This window comes from Cricetulus griseus, chromosome 4 (assembly GCF_003668045.3).
Source record: "Cricetulus griseus strain 17A/GY chromosome 4, alternate assembly CriGri-PICRH-1.0, whole genome shotgun sequence".
NCBI lineage: Eukaryota > Metazoa > Chordata > Mammalia > Rodentia > Cricetidae > Cricetulus > Cricetulus griseus.
Window position 1 is genome coordinate 19,395,164 of NC_048597.1, and position 26,832 is coordinate 19,421,995.

At 38.3% G+C, this 26,832-nt stretch overlaps 1 protein-coding gene and 1 long non-coding RNA gene across 2 annotated transcripts; both read left to right on the forward strand.

The window, feature by feature from the left end:
- Nucleotides 1–700: 700 nt before the first annotated feature.
- Nucleotides 701–10,862, forward strand: Hspa13 (heat shock protein family A (Hsp70) member 13). The gene is made up of 5 exons (XM_027412406.2): nt 701–827; nt 2,285–2,625; nt 4,725–4,938; nt 6,175–6,342; nt 7,629–10,862. Exons 1-5 carry the CDS (start codon nt 803–805, stop codon nt 8,294–8,296), a joined length of 1,416 nt encoding a protein of 471 aa, XP_027268207.1. The 5' UTR covers nt 701–802; the 3' UTR covers nt 8,297–10,862.
- A 6,147-nt stretch (nt 10,863–17,009) lies between these two features.
- LOC107978541 lies at nt 17,010–19,456 on the forward strand. Its single transcript, XR_003484787.2, has 2 exons — nt 17,010–18,979; nt 19,107–19,456. It is a non-coding gene; the product is annotated as an uncharacterized LOC107978541 (long non-coding RNA).
- The last annotated feature ends 7,376 nt before the right edge of the window (nt 19,457–26,832 follow it).

Genomic DNA, 26,832 nt, shown 5'->3' on the forward strand with positions numbered 1-26,832 from the left:
AAAAGTAGGGTTTATTATGTCATAATTGTTTTCAATAGCATATTTGACTGTTGATATTAAATTTTAAAAAATGTGTCCTTGCAGTCTCGGATAAGCCTCATTCCTGAAGACCACTTGAATTAATTTACTGCCAACAACAACAATAAGTGCATTTAAGAGTCACAGGGCTGTGCCAGGAGCAGGTAGGTACACCAGACAGGTCTCCTGGAGGACTGCACCACCACGGAGCCTCTCCTGGGAATGCTAAGAGGACCTTGGAGGCCTCACCAGAACTCTATCTGGAATCTTGATTCCCAGCAAAGGAATGAACCGCAAGCGGAGGCGGAACGGGAAAACAGACGTTTGAATCCCGCGCCAGGCTGGCAAGGCAACCCACCTCAGACCTTTGCTTCTCTTCCCTGCTTGCCAGCTTTGGTCAGTCCAGAACTGCAACTCCCACCATGCAACGCGGCGAGGCGGGGGCTACCGGGACTGTTTTAAAGCCAGTGGGCTCGCCGCCGCAGCGTTTCGGGTTTGATGAAATGACAAACTCTGACCTTTCCCGGAGGCGGCTCCCTCAGCGAAGCCTGGTTTGCTGGGCCTTCGTAAGTGGGGAGGCCGACTGTTTCCTCACGGGCCTGAGAGGCCTCCCACCCCGCGGCCTCATGGTAAATGAAGTCCCTGATGCGGAGAGAGACGCAGTTCCTGCCGCTGCCTCGGAGCCGACGGACTACATTTCCCAGGAGGCCGCGGGAGGGCCGGCGGCTAGGGGGGCGGTGCCTCCCGTCGGTACAGTCATCTCTTAGCTTGTTCGGCGGGACTGATGGCCGGAGAGATGACGATCCTAGGTGGGTAGCCCGGGGTCCCTGGGGCTGTGGCAGTCGACGGGGTGGTTGGAGGAGGTCTGCGTGGGCAGGGGTTGGCTGTCACGCCGCCGAAGGGGACCTGCCGAGGTGGCTGAGGCTGTTTGGAGCTGGTGGGGGCGGGGCGGGGCGCCGGGGCCGGGGTCCGGCTGATGGAGGAGGCCTCCGGGGGGTCCCGTCCGCAGCCGCACGTCTGGGGGACGCGGCCCCAGGCATGGTGAGTCCTGCGCCAAAGCCACGGTCTCGAGTTAGTAGCTGGATTCGGCTGTCCGTGCAGGGGGCGAGAACCCGGTGTGGAGAAAGAGAGGGGGTCTCGAGATGCAGACGCCTGGGATGCCGAATTGGGAGGAGGGCCTTCTGGTCCCCCCTGCGCTGTGTAGCCGGAGTCCCCTTCGAACTCAGCGATTGGGAATTGCATCCCCTTGCTAGTGGTGATGAAAGGCTTTGAAGATTTGTCTGTAGGTTGGAAGAGACAAGTGGGTAGGCTGAGCTACTGTGAGCCAGGCGTTGATTGGAACCCCGCAATTGCCAGCAGCACTACGGACTGGACATGCTGGTTTCTTAGCATCAGTCTGAGTGGGAACAGGTGGATTAACGCAGACATTAATTCTGAATTCAGAGCGGTGTCTTTATTCGCTTTGGGGGTACAGTAGGCATGACGTTTGCATGTGATCTTTTTTTTTTTTTTTTTTTTTTTTCTTGAATTGGTATTTGCTGGGCCTCTCTGCTTCCTGCTGTGGAATACAGTGGCGGACAAACTTGTCTTCAGGAGACATTTCCATGTTGTTGCCATCAGGGTTAGCACTTGCATACTTCTGTAGCTACTACCTCTTTGAGAAGTATGCCCTTAATTCATACTTCAATATGCAAAAACACTCATTGGGCTCTGTTAGGAGGTAACAGTAATACCTAAGCAATTTTAAAACTCGGTGCATCCAAATTATTTCATTCTTTTGAATGGGTAAAGACGATAATCAAAGAGGTTATTAACCTTACAGTAACAAAGCTTTTGCCGTGAGAACTTCATAATGGAATTTCATTTTGGTAACATAGATAAAACTGGTTAGGAATTCAGCTACCAGTCTAAATATCTATAGTTCAAGAAAAGTGGATTGAGCCAGCTTTTGCTTTACATTTGTGATGCTTCCACTGGGCAGCAGCATAATTATTACTGAACTATCTTTATATTTTATTCCTTTATTTTCATATAGCGAATTACAAAAAAAAAAACCACAGTGGCAAGGGCATTTGATTGATTTTCTTGTCTTTATTTTTAATTGTATCCCATTGGAATATGAAATGCTTAGTGTCTAAAAGAATTAGTCATTAATCCTATAAAGTGAAATATTTGTTGCAGTAGTGTTATTAACGATATGTTGCTATGGGAACAGTGTTTAGTGGTGGCTTGGTAAAGATGTGTCTTTTACTTGGTCTGTTTTCAGGTTCAGCTGTTTTGACTCTCCTGCTGGCTGGCTACTTGGCACAACAGTATTTACCATTGCCTACTCCAAAAGTGATTGGCATTGACCTGGGTACCACCTATTGTTCCGTTGGTGTGTTTTTTCCTGGAACAGGGAAAGTAAAGGTGATTCCAGATGAAAACGGGCATCTCAGCATACCCAGCATGGTGTCCTTTACGGATGGTGATGTGTACGTGGGATACGAAAGCCTAGAGCTGGCAGATTCAAACCCTCAAAACACAATATATGATGCTAAAAGATTCATAGGGAAGATTTTCACCCCCGAAGAGCTGGAGGCTGAAATTGGCAGATATCCATTTAAGGTAGGAGATTCATCTAAAGTCTGTGTCAGTTTATTACATGATTTCAATTAATGAATGCTTTGTCTTCACCTGTATATCCTTGTATCTCAACTGGATTTATCTAAGAGGAACTTAGAGTCTCTCACTGAGAAATTTCACAGAAGCTGCAGGGTGAATCAATTCAGTGACTTCCTGGTCAAGGAAATGAGCCTTGCTGTGTGCCTATTCTACCATCCTCCTAATATCCAATTAGTTCTTTCATTGTCTTTAGGAAAGACAATGAAACCTCATATGCTATGAGTAGATATTTTCTATGTTTGTACATATTTGTATACATATAGCATTTTCACACTAGTTTTTGGTGTTTTCTGACATATGTGAAATGAAACAGTATGTCACAGGCATTAAATAGTGTGCCTCACTATCAATAATGACTGGGAAACTACTATTTTCTTATGTAATTGATCTATCTCATCAGTGTCTCTTATATTATCTTACTTTACTTTCCTGGTATGACACTAACTTTGGAAGTTCTATAAGTATTCAAATATACATATAATATATATATATATATATAATATATATATTATTTGTGTGTGTGCGTTTAAGGAATTTTATTCATATTCTATAATTGTACACCAGAAAGGCTACATGGTCTTACCATTATTTTTTATTGAGTATCTGTATCTTCAGTAGATAGTATGATTTGATTTCCTTATTGAGGTAGGTCTTGCTACAGAGCCCAGTTTGTTGCTAAATCTGAAAGCTTCAGCCTCTTATGATCAGAGGCCTGTGCCACCATGCCAGTTTATTTTGTTTGCAAATCCACAAATAAAAAATGGAATTTTTGTATTAAATGCCATACCTTTGCTTTCTAGCAAAGTTATATTGAGTGGTATTTTGTTTGTTTGTTGTGTTGTTGGTTTTTGTTTTTGAAGTAGGGTCTCAATTTGTTACTTGTCTGCCTTAAAACTCCCAGAGATCTGCCTGCCCCTGCCTCCTGTGTTTGTATTTTACTTAGTGATGCATGTCTTCTTTTTTATCCTATTTTGACTTGTTTCACTTTTCCTTAATGACAATAAAATACCTTTGTAATGTGTTTTTATTATTGTTTTCTCTTTATCATCTTTATGATGCAAAATTTCTTGTTTCTTGTCAAAGTATTAGGCATTCATGAAATCTCAGTTTTAGAAGAGTGGCTTTGATTCTTATGGCATCAGTAGGAACTGTCATCTTTTCCATTGGTTCACTAGTTTCATCTTTTTTTATTTATTTTCCATCTTAATGCTTTTATGTATTTATGTTTCAGAGATTTCTCTTAAAACATTTAATTTTGCTTTTTTATCCTATGTGGGAATTTTACCCAAGTTATTAAATGGTTTTGTAAATGGATTAGACTCCCTAAACAGTTTTGTTACCATCACAGCTTGCTGAATAAGTCCTTGCCTCCTTGTGATTTTCTAGTTTTCTTTCCCCTGGTTTTACTTCCCTGTGTGCAGTGACCAGCTAAGAATATGAAGTGCAATATCCCTGAAATAACCAATCTGTAAATGTTTGAGAGGAGCATGATGAAGTCTTTCTCCGCGCTTGCGCTTCTCGTTCTTACCCACATTGTGTGTCATCAGCCATTCATGGCATATTTGTTTGGCCTTTATTCACTAGTGGCCACGGTGGTCATCCGGGGTTCTGGCATTGCAATGCTTTTGTTGGGATTATGTTCCTAAATAGTGGGCCCAAGGTGTAATATTAGTGATAATGGCTGTTTGAATATGTTGATGAGGAGCTGTAAAGTGCTTTGTCTAAGTGAAAAGGTATCCACTGAAGGTCTTGAGACATACAGCTCCCAATAAGTATGGAGTGACAGTCTCCTAGGTTCCTGTTAAATTCTTGACGTTCATTTTGTCATTACTGAAAACCATCACATGGATTAATTTTATAAATTTTAAAGCATCACATTCGGTAAACTCTAATCTGGAAAAATGCACTGGATAAATTAGAGTGGATTGTATTACTTTATAAAGGTTTTTGTTGAATAAATCCAACATGTATGTTTGAAAGCAAATGCATATATGTGTATACATGCATGTCATTACAGTGTTGCTTTTCAAATCTGATCACAGGTTTTACACAAAAATGGAATGGCTGAGTTTTCTGTAACAAGTAATGAAACCATCATCGTTTCTCCGGAATATGTTGGCTCTCGATTGCTGCTAAAACTGAAGAAAATGGCAGAGGAATACCTTGGAATGCCAGTTGCCAATGCTGTCATTTCTGTACCAGCAGAATTTGACCTAAAACAGAGAAATTCAACAATTCAAGCTGCCAACCTTGCCGGTAATAGCACCTTTGACTGATGTGCATTTTTCTCAGGATTTTATTAGGCCAAAAACCTTCTGCAGCAAGAATTGCCATTTTGTAAATCAACTATAGGCATATAAGCCATGACAGATGAATTAGCTGTCTGTTTATATGAATTTGCAAATAATTATGAACTCTGTAGTATAATATTAAATGTTTACTAGGGGAAAACAAGCAGACTGGGGATAGGAATGTAGCTTTCTGGTAGATTACTTCTCTACAGTGGATAAGACTGGGCCTGTGTTTAGTCCTCCAGGGCACACACATCCTCAAAAAATGTAAAAAAGAAAAAAAAAATTAAGCTAATCAGGCATCTGAAAAAGACTGGAAGAGAACATGAGTACTTGTATATTCTGTTGAAAGATATGATCTCTTTGTTGCTAAGGTGAATGTGTTCCCAGACTTTCCAATATGAAAAGAATGTAACACTGTCCACACATCCTGTATTTGTGGTCGTTGTTTCTAACTAGCTAGAAGCATAGAATAGGCATGAAATATAACATTTACTATGGGAACTTCTTATACTTATCCTTACCTCCTCAATAATAGTCTCTGTTCCCGCCACCAGTGGAAGGCAATCAGCAGTGTCCTCGTTCATTCCATTCACTTCATGGGGATAAATCCCTCTTGTTCAAAGCTACTGATGTAAACTTTAAGAGAATGTAACATGCATGGAAGAGCATAGGGGTGCCATGTAGAATGATCCGGTATGCCTCATTGGAAGAGTGACACTTGAGTCTCTGACTATAGGTCCCTGTACATGACCAGAGCAGAGTGGTAGATAGCTAAAGGGAAGGGCAGTATGACCTTTTGTGGAATTCTTCAGAGTTTGAAATGTTGATGTGGCTTCTGAAGTGTAGGGCCATACAGAACCACTTTATATGTGGAGTTAGGTCAAAGCAGAAATGTTAATCAAGGTAATGTGATCTTTGTCACAAGATGAGCTTATCACACTTGCACAACTCTATAGTTCCAGGTATGCTATCAATATTAGAAAAGGCTGGAAGAGATTTTACTAAGCTTGGGCTCTTCTTTTTTGAATGTTGTACTCTTTAAGAATGATTTGAACTACGCCACTGAGATCTTCTGTTTGCATACCACTGGATTTTTCCCGTGGCTTTTGTCACTGCTTGGTGAAGTTGATGTTTAAGAAGAAACAAACATATTGTTATTATGAGTTGAATAGAAAGGTTTCCTCTCCTGGTCTTTCAGGACTGAAGATCTTGAGAGTGATAAACGAACCAACAGCAGCAGCTATGGCCTATGGTCTCCACAAGGTTGACGTCTTCTATGTGTTGGTCATAGACTTGGGTGGAGGAACGCTTGATGTGTCATTACTGAATAAACAAGGAGGGATGTTTCTAACCCGAGCAATGTCTGGTAAGAAAGAAACAGAATCACAGAGGTTCAAGCATGTGTCTCTTAATAAGCCTAGCATGCAGCATGTTGGTTTGGTCTTCAGAATATTTTGTGATTTTCTATATAGTGTTGCTTCAGTCTATGTACAGATCACAGTTAATTGTCAAAATAAAATGGCTAGACTTCCAATAAGTCAGATAAGGAAGTTCCTTCAGGGCTTTCTTGTGATGGTGAAGGGAACAGTAAAAAAGAAAACTTTGAGTTTCAGACAATTTCATCTATTTTATGCTTCATAAAGTAAATGTCCTAATAAATGCAATTTTAAGGTCACTGAAGAAATAAGATCTTTCACTTTAAGTCTCTTTTCAAGATTTTTGCTTTGTGCCTTTTAGGTTAAAAATATTAGGTTGTTTAGATTGAATTGTATAATTGTTCGCACATACATGTTTTTCACTCTTTTTTTATTTTATTTTATTTTTATTAGTTCAAATTAGAAGGAAGCTTGCTTCACATGTCAATCCCTTCTCCCTCTCCCTCCCCTCCACCCATACCTCCACCAACTCCCCACCTCTCCCCCCTCTGCTCCCCAGGGAGGGTAAGGCCCTCCGCCCTCCATGGGGGTTCCCCAAAGTTTATCATATCCTGGGCAGGGCCTAGGCCCTCCCCCCTGTGTCCAGGCTGAGAGAGCATCCCTCCATGTGGGATGGGCTCTCAAAGTTCCTTCTTTCACCAACCAGACTTATTTTAGAGCCAAGGTACATACTTTGAGTTTATAGTATGTTTTTTCTTTCCTATAGAACTATTTCTATTATGCTTTTAATCGTTAACAATTGGTAAAATGTATGGTTATTGGTACCTGTTAATCATAAAATTCCTTTTTTTCTGTTGAGAGTAATGACAATTGGTGTTTCAAATAGATGCACAACAAGGCAGTCTATGACTTTATTCTCCTTGTTGTCAAAAATTATTTGATGTCATTAAGATACTTCCTTTTACATCATTTAGAATTTCTAACCTTCGCTGGCACTATTTATCAATTGTACACAATAAAATAGATACAGTAAGAGTTGAGATAAAAATGTTTTTAGAATAAGTAGAACTAGATAGCCATCTCCCCTTGCCATTTAGGTTAAAATGAATGATTTTGGCATAGTTCTTTTTGGTTGATACTTACTTTAATAAAATTTTAATGTATTTACATGATTTGTTATTCTTAAAATATGTTAACATTGAGAGTGTGTGTGTGTGTGTGTGTGTGTGTGTGTGTGTACATATATGTATAACAAAGTTTTTAATTGTTCTTTTAGGAAACAACAAACTTGGAGGACAAGACTTCAATCAGAGGCTGCTTCAGTATTTATATAAACAGATCTATCAAACCTATGGCTTTCTCCCTTCGAGGAAAGAGGAAATCCATAGATTAAGACAAGCTGTGGAAATGGTCAAATTAAATTTGACGCTTCATCAGTCTGCCCATGTGTCAGTTTTACTCACTGTCGAGGAAAAGAACAGCCAGACACCTCAGAAAGATGACTCTAATCTGCCAAAAGACCAGCTTAGCCCAGGGGATGGTCATCATGTGAACAGGGTGTTTAGACCTGGCCCTTCTAACAGCAAGAGTGGGGAACGGCAGGTGTTATTTGAGACAGAAGTATCACGAAAGCTCTTTGATTCCATCAATGAAGATCTCTTTCAGAAAATACTTGTGCCCATCCAGCAAGTATTAAAAGAAGGCCACCTAGACAAGACGGAAATTGACGAGGTGGTTCTAGTTGGGGGCTCTACTCGGATTCCTCGAATCCGCCAAGTCATTCAAGAGTTCTTTGGAAAGGATCCCAACACATCTGTAGACCCTGACCTGGCAGTGGTGACAGGAGTGGCCATCCAGGCAGGGATTGATGGAGGCTCTTGGCCTCTCCAAGTCAGTGCTTTAGAAATTCCCAATAAGCACTTACAGAAAACCAATTTCAACTGACCTCTGAGGGAGTGCTGCTAACTGTGACCTTGTCTAGTGATTTTGATGCTCTCCATTGTGAAGGCTCCTCCGGAAAAGAAGTACATGAGATTGTTCACACATGAGCCTGAGGACATTTAGACAGGAATCTTTTACATAATGTTTCATTTTAGAATTGAATATGACCAGATGGGTCATGTTTATGTTTGGAGAACTCTCATAGTATTTCTAAAGTCACAGAGTTGAGGTTCGACGCTTCTCTGGATTCTGGAAGTAGGTTACCATTTGCACTTACTATTCTGGAAGCAGTAAATAGTGCCAACAATAAGCCCCCCACTTTTTACTGAATTTTATTGGTAGGGACTGATAATTCTTTACTTGGTTATCACATGTAACTTAATTTGGTTTATACTTGAAGGACTGTTGATGTCAGGTATTTACATTGGCTGGGAGGTAGCAGTATTATTAAACTGCATAGATAGTGTTCATCAACTGCCATATAAATTGTACTTTCAAAAATTCACTTTTAATTGGTTATATTCTCTTAATTTATAGATATTACTGTCTTTAATAGACCAAATTTTCTTCCTAAAATAGCTACAGATTTATTCAGCTCTTTCTTGCCAGCTAGTAGAAATTCCTGGTTTATATTATAGTTCCTTTATATTCAATGTGTCATTCTCTGCTAGTATTTTCCCAGTTCTTCTTGGTAAGAAAGCAGTAGGAAGTTATCAACTGCCTTTTCAACATGTTAGTGTCACAATAAAGCTGCATTACTCCCTCAGATTTTGCTACCCAGGATCTTTGCATGGATCAAACATTGTAGCATTTATTTGTATTTGGTTGTGTTTTGTTTCGTTTTTTTCCCAGAGCCAAACCTAGAAGTGCAAGAATATAATACAATTACTCTGGAAACGGAGGCAATGTGCTCACACCAAGTTCAAGGCCTGGCTGGGCTACCCAGGAAGTTCTAGGCCAGTCTGGGCAACTTACTGAGACCATGTCCCTGTCTCAAGTAAAAAGTGAAAGAGGGAGAGAGAGAGAGAAGAAAGGTAGTGAGGGGAGGAGAGAAAAAGCAAGGCAGATGACCATGGGGACCAGTGAAAAATATACTGTAGTTTGACTTTGTATCGGCCATGTTATTGGAAGATATATATCAATACAGAAGAATTGTATCCTGGCTATCTTATTAATACAAAATATAAACTGTTTATCAGTGTTGTAATAACTAAAGAAGAAAACTAAGAAAATTTCAACAAGGCCAAGCACTTTAGCTTTCTGGAGTGTAATGCTGAAAGGTGTTTTTTTGTTTGTTTGTTTTTGTTTTTGTTTTTTGTTTTTTATTTTCAGCTTTATAAAGAAAAGTATTACTCAGTAGTGAAGTTTCTGTTAAATAACAATCATTTTTTGCACCAAAAGTGTGTATTAGGTACACAGAAAAACATAAAATGCTGTGCTTTACTTTAGAGCTAATAGAGAAAATGCCAAAGACAAGCCCTTAACAGCATTCTGAAAATATTCAAGACTGTGAGTCTGGATTTTAGGTTGAAAGTATCTGTGTGAACATGTTTGAGACTCAAGTGTTCAAGTTATCCTACAGTTTCCACATGCTTTTTCCACTTTCACGTAAGCCACTGAGGGGTATAAACAGTAAACTTGAATGTCTCAGATATTTAATGGAACTCAAGACATGAGCAGGAACAATTTGCAGAATAGAGCAGATAAATAATACTAAAATGGGAAGGTAAATAATTTTTGTGAAAAAAAAATAGGATAGTATTGTTGGGGAAAGTAGTTACCATCCTCTAGTGTAGTTGCAATGTTAAAAAAAATGAAGTAATTTCTCTTCAATCATATGTTATCTAATCTTGACATTGATATAGTTTATTTAAAAGGTACAAGTGCATCCTGACTGGGACCATTTGTTGACATCTGAATTCATTTACTATAAAATGAGCCTTTTAGTTGTACAGTTGGCTACTGTTTTTTTCTTTTTAAATATGTGACTTTAAAAATACTAAATAATAAGTAATTTATTTTGAATCCATGTTTGGTAGTGTGTTTTCACTCAAACCACTAACAACAGATACCACTGTGTATAATATGAACTCAATATGACAGTTACTGTATAGAACAGATTGTGCCTCTTAAATATGTGTGTACAGGTGATTCATATTTTGCTGTAAACACATACCATTTTGCAGTTTTGTTTTTAAATTGTTTATTTTCCACCCACGACTGGGGTGAAGTATATTTTTAATGTATATACATCCAGAAAAAGATAGAGCTGATGCGATGTGTACAGGCTTTTTAACAAGTGGTCTAATTCCAGCAGTGTCACATCTTCCTGCATCCTATATGTCTTCTTATTTTCCACATATTTCTAATTTAGAAGAGCTAGTTCTTCTATGAGCATTTTCTTTGGAACTCTGGTGAATAAGCTGTTGCTTCTAACTAGTGGAGTGGAACGCTGACTTAATCCACACAGCTAATCTGCATACCACCCCCACCCAACTGTAATCTTTCTGTTGACAGTTAATACTTCATAATTTTCTAATAAAGTTTATGTCGATCTTTTGGACAAAAATTTGTTTCTTGTCTTAATTCAGAAATTCATTTCTTTGTGTCTTAAAACCAAGCCCCTGGGACGTGAATGTATAGCTTAGTGACTTAGAACACTTGTTGCTCTTGCAGAAGACCCTCTTTCAATTCCCAGCACTGCCTAGTGGCTCTCAACCTCCTATAGCTTTTGTTTCAGAGACTCAGACACCCTCCTCTGACTTCCTTCTGTAACTCTAGTCCCAAGGGATCTGACACCCTCCAAGGGCACTGTTTATATGAAGTGCTCGGCCATGCATGCAGGCAAAAATAATAAATGGCAAAAAATAACAGAGAAAGAGAAAAAGCAAAAGAGAAAGAATTAAAAGTCTTTGTATAGAGTTACCATTACTGAGGGAAAGAAGCATAGTAAGTTTAATGCTTGCTTGTGCTGAAACCTGGCCCTTTCCATGATATATTTACATAAGCTTTGGCATTTAGATGGTTTCCTTTGTTGAATAAGTTTTGCTTTTCACAAATTGGAAGTTTAGCTGTGTAGGTTCTTGTGTGAGGGTATATCACTCCCTTTATTCCATTTAGCATCAGGCCGTCCATTTAACTTCTGATCTCCTTGAGCACAGGACTTGGCTACACCACTACATTCTCTGGTGCTCTTTGTCTCCTCAAACTACATTTTCTATTTCTCTTTGTCTAGCTTCCTTTTTTCATATATAGATCTGCAGAAGAGTAATCACTAATGACCAAGTGGCACTGTCACTACAAGGCTGTATAGAATTCTCCTCTGCCAATGATTTTAATCTAAACCTCTTCAATTTAGCCTCTGGCAGAAAGCAGCCACATTCTTTGCCAAAATATCACAAGAATCAATTACTAATATTATTGCCCTCTGAGACCACTTGAACTTGTCCTCCATAGTCTACATTGCTCTTGGCACTACTGTCTTCAAAGTTCATACTTGGTCCACTAAGCCCCACTCGTGACATTCACTCACTTCCCTAATCAAAAGCTCCAAGGTCTACATTTTGCCATCAAGCAGCATGGATAGGCCTTTCACAGCACTATGCCACTCCCTGGTACCAATTTCTGTCTTCATGACTGTTGTGTTGCTGTGAAAAGACGCCATGACCAAGTCAGCTTATTTAACAAACAAACAAACAAAAAAAATCAATCGGGGCTTTTTTACAGTTTCAGAGAGAGCATTTGTCTATGATCATTTTGGTGGGGAGTATGGTGGCAGGTAGGTCAGCTTAGTGCTGAGAGCTTATATCTGATCCAGAAGATGGAGGCAGAGAGAAAAATGAAACTGGGCCTGGCATGTGTCGTGTCGTGAAAACAAAGCCTTCTCCTAGTGACACACCTTCAACAAGGTCACACCTCCTAATCCTTCCTAAGCAGTTCCACCAACTTAGAAACAAACATTCAAATACAGAAGCCAATGTATTCTTACTCAAACCACTGCTCCGGGTAATGTTTATAATGATATTTGTTTTAAGTACTAGGGACCATGGATGAGAAAAACAGATTGAAAAATCTTCCCCTTGTATAGCTTGCATGCTAATGGGGAGAGATGGAATGAACCTGGAGCCATGTAAGTAAATAGACAGACTGTTAATAATGGTAAGATTTGGAAGACCAGAAACAGGGAGAGTTAGTGAAAGGAGACTTTCCTTTTCAGTAGGTCGCTTGGCATGGTAAAGGAGTTTACAATGTGGCTTTTAGTATGTAAGCACTCTGTGGAAAGGGAACTAACTACGTGTGCCAGGGACTCAAGACAGGAGCTCTTCCTGGCAGGTCATCAGTGCAGTTCCTGAGCAATAGGCAAAGCATTTCATGGCACAGAGATTGCCAATGTCAAATGACAAGGCAGGTAAAGTGAAGGCTGAATGTGGACCACTTGTAAACTCTAGAAGTCATGATCAATAGAGGGGTAACATCATCAGGCCAGTTAGAAGAGAGAGTTCAATAATGACAGAAGGAAAACTGCAAATGGAAGTATAGCCAACTTTTCTTCAAAATCTCCTAAAAAGTGAACAGGACAACAAGGTTCTAAGTTTTGGCATAATATATATTCCATACTATTGAAAACAATCAAATGTCAGCATACATACATCTTATAAACAAAAACCTCTCTGTATATAATCTGACGTGTATTAAATACTACTGCCAGAGATTAGACAACCAATAGACTGAGCAAGCTGAATCCTGGAGAATATAAAGATGATCCGGTTGTCATGAAATTGATACACATAGGAAAGGCAAGACCAGAGAGAATCTGCAGGGATATGTAAAATCAGTGAGACTATGTGAAGGATATTTTAGCATCTCAACAGGCTGGGAAGAGCAAAGGGTAGAGATGCTTAAATGTAAGAAATGAAACAGGTGTTTAACAGAGTAAGGTCCAAGAGCAGGCAGGGAGAGCTATGTTAAAAAAAATAAACTGGAAAACTGAGGAGGTGGTAAGGGATCGGATAGGCAGGCAGGAGAGAGTAGGGGGCAAAAAGATAACAGTCCTACAGGAAAGAGAATAACACTCCCACTTTCGAAGGAAATAACTTTCCCACACAACACATGGAACAGGCTTAGGAAACAAGGTCATCCATCAGACACACCATCTATCAAAATCAAGACCTTTCTTTGGACAATAACTTGTGGTTTTCTGACTATTTTGGTTGAACAATCCCATCTGTTTGGAGTACTTTCAGTCCAGGAGGAGGAAATGAAACATGGGAAAGATCAAAAAGAAAAGGGCTCTGGGCCCTATAAAAAGGCCAGCTCAGAGACCAGTTGGTAGTCCACAGGCTCTGGAGAAACCACCCCTCTTGACAGTGCGCTCTCTGTTCTTTGCTTTCTGCATCAATCAACACCTGTTTTTCACCTTTTCTGTGTATTACTAGTTTTGTCCCTGGGTGTTCAATTTTCTGCTTTACTGAGAAGAACCAGACACCTGGTTCTCTGGCCCACATGGCAGAATCAAAGCCATTACAGACACATTAGATGGTTTATTTAGCAGTGGCTATCTCCTCCTTAGACTACTGTGCAAAAGAGAAAATTAACAGCATGAATGGCTTGAGGAAGCTACAAAACTCTTAACTCACTAGTTTTCACCTGCCCTATAGTTATTGGAACTTGGAGACAGAATTGACCTATGATCAAAAGATATAGCTAAATGAAATATTCTGATCTGTCAACAGTCTCTCTTCTCTAATTGTGGTTAATTAAAACAATCAAAACATGCTCACTCATATGTTACTGATATACTATGAAGTAGAATATATAAGCTATGTGTGTAATTAAAATTGTACTGATTCTAATAATTGTTAGATGACTGTATTAATTTTTCTCAATGTAATGTCCACACAAAGTTATAACTGTGCTTTATGCTACATCAGAACAGGGCAAGTAATAACTCATTGAAATATAATTTATTATGTGTTCTAATATAATAATTTTTAAGTGATATGTTTGTTTTAGTTATTTTGGCTTTCATGACATTGAAATACTGAATAGTGTATTGGGAAATCAGGAATGTATGTTTTATTTAAAATATACTTTTAACATGTAAATTCAAGGTGTGTGACAATACTTAAACACACAGTCATTTAGTGGTTATGTAGGAATTCCTGGATGTGATGGCACATACTTTCATAACTGTAATCCAACAGTTGGTTACAGATGCAGGAAGATCTGCGAATTCCAGTCCAATCTATACTCTAAAATGATACTACATTCTCAAAGCTTGAAACAAACTACAGAAATGCTTACTTCTTCATACATATCTTCAAGGTCACATACTCTTATAAGAATAGAAATTGCATTTGTTTCAATTTCACATGATGTCATTACCAAAAAATCACATATGCACACCTGTCTTTCTTTAAGTATATCAGGTGTGTTAATAAATTATTCCATGCAAGCAAAATATACAGATAACCTAAATATTATACTGTGTCAGCTTTCTAACTCTTGTGTTCTCTAAATTATAGTTATTAAGAGGAACAAAATAGGTTGATTTGTTCTATGTGTCCTTCCCATTCCTAGATTCTGATGATGTACACATGGAACTGACTGAGAAAGCAACATCACATAATTAACTTAAAAATTGTCAACATTCAATAATTATGACTAAATTAAGACAAAAACCCAATAAAGTTGTTATTGTGCATAGTATATTTACCCCATATTGGTAGGGGACAAATTTTATAACCTCCTCCATCCCTTCCCTCTTATACCACTCTTCTGGGTGCTGAGGACCAAACTGAAGGCGTTGCACATGCTAAGTAAGTGCTCTACCAGGCCGAGATTTTATTTGAGACTATTTTATTTGATGGTTTCATTTGACTTCAACACTATGGATTTGAGGCTCTTTAAAGGTTTTATTTAACCCACCTATGACATTTGTTACCATATTTTATTGGAAGTGTATTTTACTAGGAACATAGAAATTTTATTATAGGTGTTTAATTATAATCTATAGAAGTTTATTATAGGTGTCTGTTACAGAATCTGCATGTACAGTTGTACCATATTCATTTTTCTAGAAGTCTAAATACCCAATTCTGAAACACTAGCCTCAAGGGTTTAGATCAATGGCTAATGGAATTAAACAATGGAGATTGGTGTCTAATTAATTGGGTTATACATATACCATGTACCACAAAATCATTATTGCTTACATTTGGGGTATAGGACATAGACAAAGCAACTATTGCTGAATCTATGGAATTGCAAGCCAGCACAGTTAACCTTGTAGCAAAAAAGACCAGTAGGTTGCCAGAATTCAAGCCCAAAAGATAGCCACCTGCAGTAAATGGAATGAGTTCTGAGTCACAGAGCTGCATAACTTTAGGTGCACTTAGTCCAAACTTTTCTCTGAAAAGTTGAAAAATAAACACGAAGAGCTGCTTTCTGCTCCTTCCACAGTTATTTAGGACTCAATCAGATATAGAATTGTCACAATAATGCCAGCTTAAAGGATTCTTCTGCATAAAAAAGCACTTTACTTTGCAGAATTTGGCTTTAAAAGGCAATCAGAATTAAAAAGTAAAAGAAAAGAACACTTGCTAAAATGATAGATGACACTGAAAAAAAAAAACTACTGGAAAAAATCAATCACTGTTCCAATTATACTTACTATAAAATTAGATGCATTACATATTCATAATAAAATTATTCTCTGTAAACTAAAATGTGCCCAGCTACTGTCTATAACATTTCACACACTCCTTTTATGTGAGATTATAACCTTAAGTGAAAAGTGTTACAGTGTATCCAAACAAAAGTATCTTACAAGTACAAAATTTAAAATAAGAGTCATGGCACTCCTAACAATAGCCAATATATATATTGGTTTTTTGAGACAGGGTTTCTCGGTGTAGCTTTGGAGCCTATCCTAGCACTCGCTCTGGAGACCAGGCTGGCCTCGAACTCACAGAGATCTGCCTGCCTCTGCCTCCGGAGTGCTGGGATTAAAGTTGTGTGCCATCAACGCCGGCTTATGTATATTTTTAAGCTGCTGTACTACTCAGACTTTCTTTGATTTTAAAAAAAGTGATTATATCTAAGATGCTCATCTTGAGTTTTATGTGTTGATGTGACTTATCTGTTCAAAATTAGACTATGTTCTCATTCAGTACCTATTTATTTTGATGGATTAAGTTCTGATGTGAACATGCTATAATAATGGATATTCTGCATAGGTTCTCAGTAAAGTGGGAAGTAATAGGAGAAAGGAATGGTTCCCACAACAGCAGGACTGGTGGAGAACTTGCAGTACAGAATATCGAGTCAGAAGAACAGGAAGAAGAAATTGGACAGATTATCCAGAAATTGCTTTGCTGGTTAAAAACAAAAACAAAACAAAACCCAAAAAACTGGATCACCCTTGTGTAATTAGCTAAAGAGTAAGTGATGGGGGAAACACTTCTGTGTATGTTTATAAATAAAGTACTTGCTTGGCCAATGAGACAGCAGGTTAGGCTGGACTAGGAGTCAAAGAGGATTCTGGGAAATGTAGTAGAGAAGTGGTGTTCCAGACAGGAAGTGACATAGCAAGGAGACTCATATTTAAGAAGAGGAAAAAGGAAATGTCGCTCTCTTTCCCCTCGGCTCCTGCTCCAGTGGCACGATGTGATTCACCAGCAAAGAGGGACGCCAATAAGGCATCCGATAAGATAAGTCCCATAAAATATATAGATGTATGATAATAGAGACTGAGCTAACAAATGAGAATCCTAGTCATTGGCCAAGCAGCTTTGTAACTAATACAAGTCTCTCTGTGTATTCATTTGGGCCTAACTCGGGCTGGTGGCTGGCGTTAAGCTCGCACGTGGCGATGGGGCTCAGGCGGCTTTTGGCAAAAAGATTTATCGTAACAAGTAAGACTCTCAAAAAGTCTAGCATGATTTATTACTTTGTATGAAGAATGGGACCTTGTTTGGAAATAGATTTTGTAGGCATAAGATAGGTTCTCTGGATGAGTTCATTATGGATCTAGGTTTATCCCTAACACTAAGTATTTAATGGATACCAAAAAAAGATTGACACACAGGGAGAAGGCCATGTGAACACAATGACAGAAATCAAAGAGAAGTGTCTCCACATCAAGAAGATGCCAGAGATGGATAACAGCCCATGAAAAGCTGAGAGAATACACAAAGCAGATTCTCCCTCAGCGCCTCCAGCATCTACTTACCTCTCGATTTGGACTTCTGTTCTCCAGAATTGCAAGAGTATGATTCCTGTGGTACTTCATTATGAAAGGATTGGTAAACCAAACACTCCATTATAACACCAAGAAGTCTAAACTCCAGAAAGGAGATCCAGAACATAATGTAATTTGACAAAATTTCAACTTCGTAGTTCTCTCAGATGAAATTATTGAATATCTCCTATGGAAATTATTCTGTGGCATGTGTTGAAAACATGATCAGGAAGTCTACACATCAAATGAAAGATGCTATGAGAAGTACATACAATATTTTCACTTATACATAACTATATATAGAAATATTAATTATATAGTTAATTATATAAATATTCATTTTCCTTTATGAAATATGTATGTCCAACGTGGATGGCAATCAGGCTACTCTCCTTTTGTTCTCAGGCTGAGGACATTTGGGACTATTTAGGACTACGGAGCAAGCTTTTTTTTTTCACTGAGGATAGAAATGAAACCCAGAATGGAACATGAAAAGGCCAGCATGGGGATCAGGAAGGTGACTAGAACTCAGGGCTCCTGAAGAGATATTCGGTGCTCATTTGGCTCATTACTGCCAATGGGGTTGCATGTTTAATCCCTTTTCCACTCCTGGTGGAAAATGTCACCATGATATTACCAAAGAAAATTTTACTTGCAACATATTTTTAAATCATAAAATATTATCCCTTAATATCATTCTTTTATATCTAAGTGGATTTTAAAAATATGAGACATAATATATATCAATAAAATTCTAAAACACAGATTCTAAAACAATGGTTTGTGGTCTTGTAAAATATTGTTTATTAGCAATGCAATATGCCCATAATAAATAGATCGAGTAAGGAGTTAGATCTTTGAGCAATGTTTTGATAAAGAATAAATCACATAAAAATGGAATACAGTCCAGTGTGTGAAGAGTTAAGTAGATTTAGAGAGGAAAATACCCAAGGTTGGAGGAATAATAATAGCATTGTCACAGTAAGGAGATGATTGCCATTCTGTCTTCAGTAGACTAAATTGCGATATAAATTTAAAGACTTAAGATTTTGGAAAATATTCATTTCCAAAAACTGCACCCTTTTGAGAAGTGAGCCTCAGAATACTTTTATATTTAATTCAAAATTCACACTGAGAAATCTTGTTTTCTACTGTAGTTTTGTCATGGTATTATTTGGGAAATCAAATGGACTGGTGACATTTTAATATGAGGACAGAGCATTAAGTATCATGAAAGACATACTTACCACTTCCAGCAAATCTGTAGAGATGACTTAATAATATAAATTCTGCCTCTGTTTTGTGTTGGATAAGCAGGCAAGTGAAACTTCTACTAATACATACCCACCATACACGCTTGTAGTGCAGGAAGCATACGTGATTGACAATGCCAGGGACTGACACTCTGGACCTTCTGAAGCATGTGCATGCAGACCTCTTATTCTGTGAGTTTTTTTTTAAAGACAATGAGCAAGCAAGGTGGGTGGGGCACAAGCAGACTGTATCTAGGGAAAAATGAGACCTTCCAATCAATGACTTTGGTTTGCTTTGAACATTTCCTTTGTTTATTAGCTTACTATATTTGTGGGACTCCTGAGTGTGCAAGTGAGTGGAACTCTGACTCTTCGGCCTGCTCTTGGGAATCTTATCCTCCTGCTGGGTTGCTGTGTCCAACTTTGATATGAAACTTTTTACTCCATCTTTTTGTATTTCATTTTGTCATGTTTTGTTCTTATCTCTTAGAAGCCTGTTCTTTTCTAGTGAGAGGCAGAAAGGGGACAGAAAGATCCAGACTGAGGGGAAATGGGAAGGAACTTGGTGGTGTAGAGGGAGAGGAAACTATAATCAGAATATATTGTATAAGAAAATAATCTATTTTTTCAATAATAAAAAAGAGGTGCTTTGTTCATAGTCTGCATTTATTTCAGCATCATATTCATTTATTTTATGGACACAATATTTTGAAACTTTGAAGATAATAACTAGAACATTTAAATTTCTCTTCTAATTCCACATATTATTGTGTCACTTCTAGGCTCATACACTTCACTTACTAACTTTTATCTTGAATTATTTTGATTGAAATACATGATAGTCCATCATTGTCAGCTGAAACATACGAGGGAAAACAGTTGATTAATGTGGGCAATTCATGTGACTTTCTTGTGCTATTGCACACATTGATTCTCCCAATGTTTCTCTTTATTTAATGGAAGATCTTTCACCAAGCCACATTTAACTTACAAGATAGGACACTGGAAGTCTTGCTTGAGTCACAGATGTAGACTGTCACTTTTTAGAATGTCTTCTACATTTGTCAGATATTTTAGAGACCCAGATGTTTTTCTTTAAACACCTTTATTTTAGTTTTTAGTGGGCAGCCACTAACTGTGGGCACTGTGGGGAAAGAGGAAGGTTTCACAAACATTGCAATGCTCTAGTGAATCCCTTTGATGACCCCCCATGTACTTCATTTCTGCTCCTGAGACCATGAGCTTCAAACTTTTCCATTGCTTGACTAAGCATCTCCCTCTGCAACAGCTTCTCCATATTTATTCCTGGCTACGGATTTTCTAACCTTGATTCTCTAACCATATAATGGCTTACATAGACATTTATCACTCTGAAATGCCCTGGAGCGTTCCCTTTTGTATTTATTCACTGTCATCGCACTAGACTTTGTGGGGTAAGTAAAGTAAATGATCCACTCAGTCATTTTAAACTGGAAGCAAAGTACCCTCCTTAAACACTGAGCTTGGAAAACGCAGTATCAATATTTTACTCGTTGTCCTAGAAAAGGGAAGCTCCTAATGGTGAGGCATAAAGCTCAATCGATTAGGATGTGTTGATAGTCCCCGAGAATCAAAAGCAAATAGGTGAGACCCAGTGGAAAAAATGTTCAGGGCTATTTCTTTTTCAGAAAATGAGGTGAGATCTTTATTGTTGTTATAAAATATAAATGTAAAGTTTTCTGCTTCGGTGGTCCAATTTTGTCGAACGTTAGACTTCTGTGATATTCATGGCAGACCATGACTATTAATAACTAAAAGTGGCACTTGGGCTTTAAAGATTTAGAGAGAGAGAGAGAGAGAGAGAGAGAGAGAGAGAGAGAGAGAGAGAGAGAGAGTACCTCTTTGAGTTTATATGCATCTCATGCATGCAGGCGCCTGAAGAGACCAGAAGAAAGAATAGGATCCTGGAACTGGAATTATAGGCAGCTGTGAGCCTCTTGATGTGGGTCCTGGAAATTGAACCACATCCTTTGCAAGACGAATAAGTTCTTAAGTCCTGAACTACCTCTCCAGCACTTTTTATGTTTAAATTTCTTTTAATTGAGCTAACAGGACATCAAGGAGCCTTTCATTGGATAAGATCAAGTTGTGCTTTGTTGAAAAAAAAAGTCAGAAATCCAATGTTTTCATTTTATGAACACTGTCCTTTGACTGAAATGTAATTTTCATTTGGAGCTAATAAAACAATCTTTATAAAATGTAAAATAGGTAAAATGTAAAAGTTAAAAATGAACAAATAGAAAATGTGTATTTTCCAATGACTGCAAAGCACACTAAACATAAAGCTAGCCAATTGGGACAAGTCTCTATATTCCATTATGTAAGATCAGAATCTATTGCCTTGGTCACAAATGCTTCCTTGAAACTTACTATACTTGAAACTTACTATACTTGAAACTTACTATACTTACTACTGCTTCATGAAACTAAGAGTTTATGTTTTGAGCACTGAGCTTTCATCTCTTCTGTCAAGTAAGGAATGTAAAGAGTATGCCCAAAATGTTCTTCAAAGGAGCGTGAATTTGCATGGCATTCTAAAGTGATTTATGGATTTATGAAGTTGTAGGAGACAGACAGATTTAATTACACAAAGAGAATCCCTGTGCCCATAGACATTGTACACTTTGTTTTTCCACATGGGCTAAAAACCTTGTGGCCAATAAATTTGACTCACTGGTTTAAAATCAAACACATTCTATACATCTTTCCCATTGTAGATAATCCTCATATCATATGCTAATCACCAACAATTAATAACAGCAGAATGACATACCTGTCCCACAGTATCTGCTTATCTTCATATTATATCATTTACCAGTGTTTCCACAGTCACATATTAAAAAAAAAATGAGCACAATGAAGTAAGAATCCTAATGAGTTTTGTGTTATTTGATTTTTAAGTTTTAGTCACTAAACGTAGGTAAAGGAGCAAAGAACACTCCACTCAGTCATACTATTTTAAGTTAAGTTCACTTGCAAACAGAAGGTAGATGAAGGACATTCAGACTGTCCTGTGTTTTCACAGCAGATGAATTCCCGCATGATAGATGCTCTTCCCCTGATGGAAGCACAGTTTGATTCTTATGTTCAACGTCAGGTAGTCAAGTCCTGTCACAACTCACTATCCCTTCTCCAATAGTGTATAAACAACTTGACAGAATCATCTCTTGAGATCTTCATAACTGTATGCAGGCTCCTATTCCACTACAACTTATATTCAATAAAGTGTGTGTGTGTGTGTGTGTGTGTGTGTGTGTGTGTGTGTGTGTGTGTGTGTGTGTGTGTGTGTGTGTGAATCTCTCTTATAGTACCTTAACACTCAAGGACTAGATGAAAAGAAACGATAGCAGGGTGCCCTGGAGAGGTGTCTCACAGTTAAGACCATTGGGTGCTCTTCTAGAGGGTTGGTTTCCAGAACACACAGGGCAGCTGTCAACCATCTGAAACTTCAGTTCTAGGGCAAACAATAATCTCTTTTGACCTCTATTGGCCCTAGGCACACATATAAACTACACAGACATACACTAAGGCAAAATACTCATACACATAAAATAAAAATAAATGAAACATTAACAAATCAAATAGAAATTCTAAGAGTAAAGAGGAAAAATTCTGCTTTACTCTGCTGGATATTGATCTATTTCCTCTGACTGCTTTTAGGTATTACAACACATAGAGATGGTTGTTATTTTATTGGTTTTCTGTTATTTTACCTTCTTACATTCTTGTTCTCACAGCAATGCATGATTGTATCTATCTTTTTCTTTAGTACTATTATACTTTTGAGAGTCCTTTTTGAAGGGCTTTACACAGCCACACGAGCACATCCTGCATACTTTTTCTCTAATCTTTAACTCTCAAACATTTGCATAATTTCCCACAACTCATTTTCTTTCCCCATCCTCACTTGATTATGTTTCCTGGCCTATAGTTGTGGGGCATCCCTCAATTTTCAATGTCCTTCATATATTGCCATATTTCAGAATGGTATTCAACATCAAGAACTTCTTAACCCTAAATTTTCATTTTTAATTCTCATTTGGGTAGTCTTCTAAATAATATTTTTTTCTTATTTTGATGACAGTGTGTCATGGCCTTGAGCTTCCCAATGTATATTTCATGGCATCAAATTCTTGATGTATTTATGGGAAACACACACATACATATGCATCTATGTCTCCATGAATAAATGGGTTTGAAAAGCATTTTGCTAAGCAGAACTAAACAGCTTTGTTTATTGTAAAATACCTAAAGCCTTTAACTAAGATAATACAAATATCAGACTCATGGAAAAACACATGTATCAACTAATCACTGAACTGAACTGGAATCCAGTTGCAGAGAAGGACGAGTGATGAGCAAGCGGGTCCAGACCAGGCTGGTGAAACCCACAGAAACAGCTGACCTGAACAAGGGGGAGCTCTTGGTCCCCAGACTGATAGCTGGGAAACCAGCAAGGGACTGATCCAAACCCCAGGAAAGTGGGTTTCAGTGAGGAGACCTCTGAAATCTATGGGGCCTCCTGTAGTAGATCAGTACTCATCCCTAGCATAGGAATGGACTTTGGGAGCCCATTCCACATAGAGGAATACTCCTTGAGCCTAGGTCCTATCCCAAAGGATATGATAGACTCTGATGACACCCTATAGAAGGCCTCACCCTCCCTGGGAAGCAGAAAGGATATGTGATAGGTAGGGTTTTAGTTGGGGGGGTAGTTAGGAGGGGAGGGAGAGGGAACTGGGATTGACATGTAAAACAATCTAGTTTCTAATTCAAATAAAAAAGAAAAAACACATTTTGTTTCTTAAACTTGTTAAACCACAGAGCCCTATGTTTGTGGAGAAGACATTGTTTCCTCTATAAACCCTTTTGTAAATTTTACCTAGTGGTTAAAGACATAGCTTGGAATTCAAGCAAACAGGATTTCAAATCTTAACTCCAAAGTGTCTTTGGCCATTTTATTTGCTTTATTGTTGCTGATAAATTATAACTACATTCATTACACTCCCATTTTCTACTCAGCACTTTTTTTCATACTCTATTTCAAACCCTGGAACAATGTTGGTGTCGGCAATACCTACCTACATTCTGTAAGTGATGGCACTGAAGGTTTAAGTATAATGCCAAAGCTTATGGAGTGTCTAGTCAGCATCAAGGTCTGGAGAACTAGTTTGTTAGTTTGACTCACATGAAACTGGCATTTTTTTTTTTTTAATTCAGGTGTGTTTATGTGACTGTGTGTCCACGTGTGTAAGCAGGTGGAAGATGTTGGGTTGTCTCCTTAATAATTTTCCATCATATTCCTTTCTGATAGGATTAAACCTGGATGCCCCTATTTTCAAGTAGGCTGTTTGTCCCGCATGTCCCAACAATCAGCCTGTTTCTGCTACCACCCGCAGCACTGCTACTGTAAGCATACATGAACATCCTGAGCTTCTTATGGGGATGGTGGCAATCCAAACTCAGGTCTCCACGCTTGCATAGTAAATGGTTTCTAGAATGAGCCACTTCCCCAGTCCCCAAACTCCCACTTTGGTGAACCAGAGAAGGTCATACACAGGAAATTTACCCGGGCTCTGCCTCTATAGTTGGAATTCCATGCTTTTCTAGGACAGAGCAAGCATTCCATTGTTGTGATTGCTTAAATCTGGCTATTCCCTTGACCAGAAAGGGAGCTCTGCCCAGTTTTTGTAAAGGCAGTCACTCCAGTTCTGTGAACGAGATTAGGATTACCTGTCATTCATACTCATGATCCTTAGTGGTCTGTGGTCTCTTTAGTATGTTCTAAGTGAACCTCAAATCTATAAGATATTAGAACTGCAAGGGAACATAAAAAATTACCTAGCATGAGTTAATTATCCTGCAGATAATGTAAACTACTTATAAAAATTTCAAACATGATTTTTAAAACATTGCCTTCTATAGGAAAATATATGAACAATATATATCTTGATTTGTCTTTCCCACCAGTGTAAACTTGCTCCCTATTTTTGTCATCTTTGTCCTACTAGTTGCTTTACATAAATATATCCATCCCCCGCCCCTTGATTCGTGTATACATGTTTCTGTCTGTATGTGCTCAAATACACAATATTTTTTGAGGTATATTTTTATTTTTAATTACTTATATTTACATGTCCATCCCCCCATTCCCTAGCCCTCCCTTCCTCCCATGTTACCCTCCCACCCCTCCACTCCTCTCCAGGGATAGTGAGGCCCTCTATCAAGGACCTTCAAAGTCTGTCATATTGTTTGGGGGAGGGTCTAGACCCTCTTTCCTGTATCTGGGCTGCAATAGTATCCCTCCATAGGGATACCTTAAGATCCAGCAATCCCTCTCTTGGGCATATACCCAAAGAATGCACACTCATACAATAAGGACATATGTTCAACTATGTTCATAGCAGCATTATTTGTAAGAGCCAGAACCTGGAAACAACCTAGATACCCCTCAACTGAAGAACGGATAGAGAAAATGTGGTATATTTACACAATGGAGTACTACTCAGTGGAAAAGAACAATGGAATCTTGAAATTCACAAGCAAATGGATGGAACTAGAAGAAACCATCCTCAAATACACAATCTTATTGGGGAGTCAAACCACAACAATCTGTCCTTGACAGAATGCTACTGGTTAGATCATAATGAAAAATGGGTTAAGTCCAAGTTCAAAAGTTCCCATAGTCTTTAACAGTCTCAAAATGTTCAAAATCCTAAAGTTTCTTCTAGACTCAAGCTATCTTTTAACTATGACCTGCTAAATTAAAAAACAAAAACAAATTACACACTTCCATCAAACACTGACACAGACTATACATTCCTATTCCAAAGGGGAACAAACACTAGACTGAAGGAAAACCAAAGCCATCAAGGATAACTCCAAATATGTAGCTTCATGGCAAAAGTTTTATTTATTTATTTTAATATTTATTTATTTATTTATTTATTTATTTATTTATTTATTGGTTTTTCAAGACAGGGTTTCTCTGTGGCTTTGGAGGCTGTCCTAGAACTAACTCTTGTAGAATAGGTTAGTCTTGAACTCACAGAGATCTGCCTGCCTCTGCCTCCCGAGTTCTGGGATTAAAGGCTGGTTCTGCTCCCTGTACACTGATGTCCTTGGCTTCTGTCTCACAGGCACACTGCAACCCAGGCTTTTCCTTCACAGCTTCACACAGGGGCTTCACATGGCATTCTTGGCTCCAGCTGTAGCACACAGAGTCTGCCCTCAGTGCTTTCTGAGTGCAAAGAATCCACGCCCCTTCATTCAAATTTTCTATCTTCTCCCAAGTTTTTCTCTGGCTTTACAAAGAGTTCCAGGACATCCTCTGATTCAGTCATAGCCTATTTCTAGACAACCCACAAGACCTTGTCAAGAGCTTCACCTAATTACTCAGAACTACACTATTGGGGACTAACCTGGAAAGGACCACAGGGCATAAAAAAAAAAAAAACATATGGAGAAAAGAGAGGAAAATAGAGAAAGGCAGAAGGGATGAGGGAAAAGACAGGGGAGGAAAAAGAAATGGAAGAGGACACAGATTCAAAATCTACATTTCAGAGACCATGTGTTGTAAAATGCTTTTGAATATTGTCTTCTTTTCTCAATATGTATGTGGCAAATCCAAATATTGTTGTACAGCTTGTATTTAATGTAGTTTCTGAGCTTTTAGACCAGATATTTTCAATTCAAAGGACATTGATATTCTTCCTTAATAAAATTAGATTTTAATATAACATTATATTTCAAAACATAGAAATATTTTGTTATTTTACAATAAAAGTTTTAACAGAGTCTTTATACCAGTTGTAGTTTTTTTTCTGCTTCAATATGACTATGTATTTGGACAAGTTTTAAAAAGGATCTAATGCTTAATCTCTATAAAACTGAAATTATTAAGCTAATTTTTAAGTTGTGAAGGAAGGAACTGGGTCCCTTTTTGTGGATGGCTCTTTGTAGCTGTGTGAGCAGGACACACTCTTTGTGACTGACTAAACTTCCTA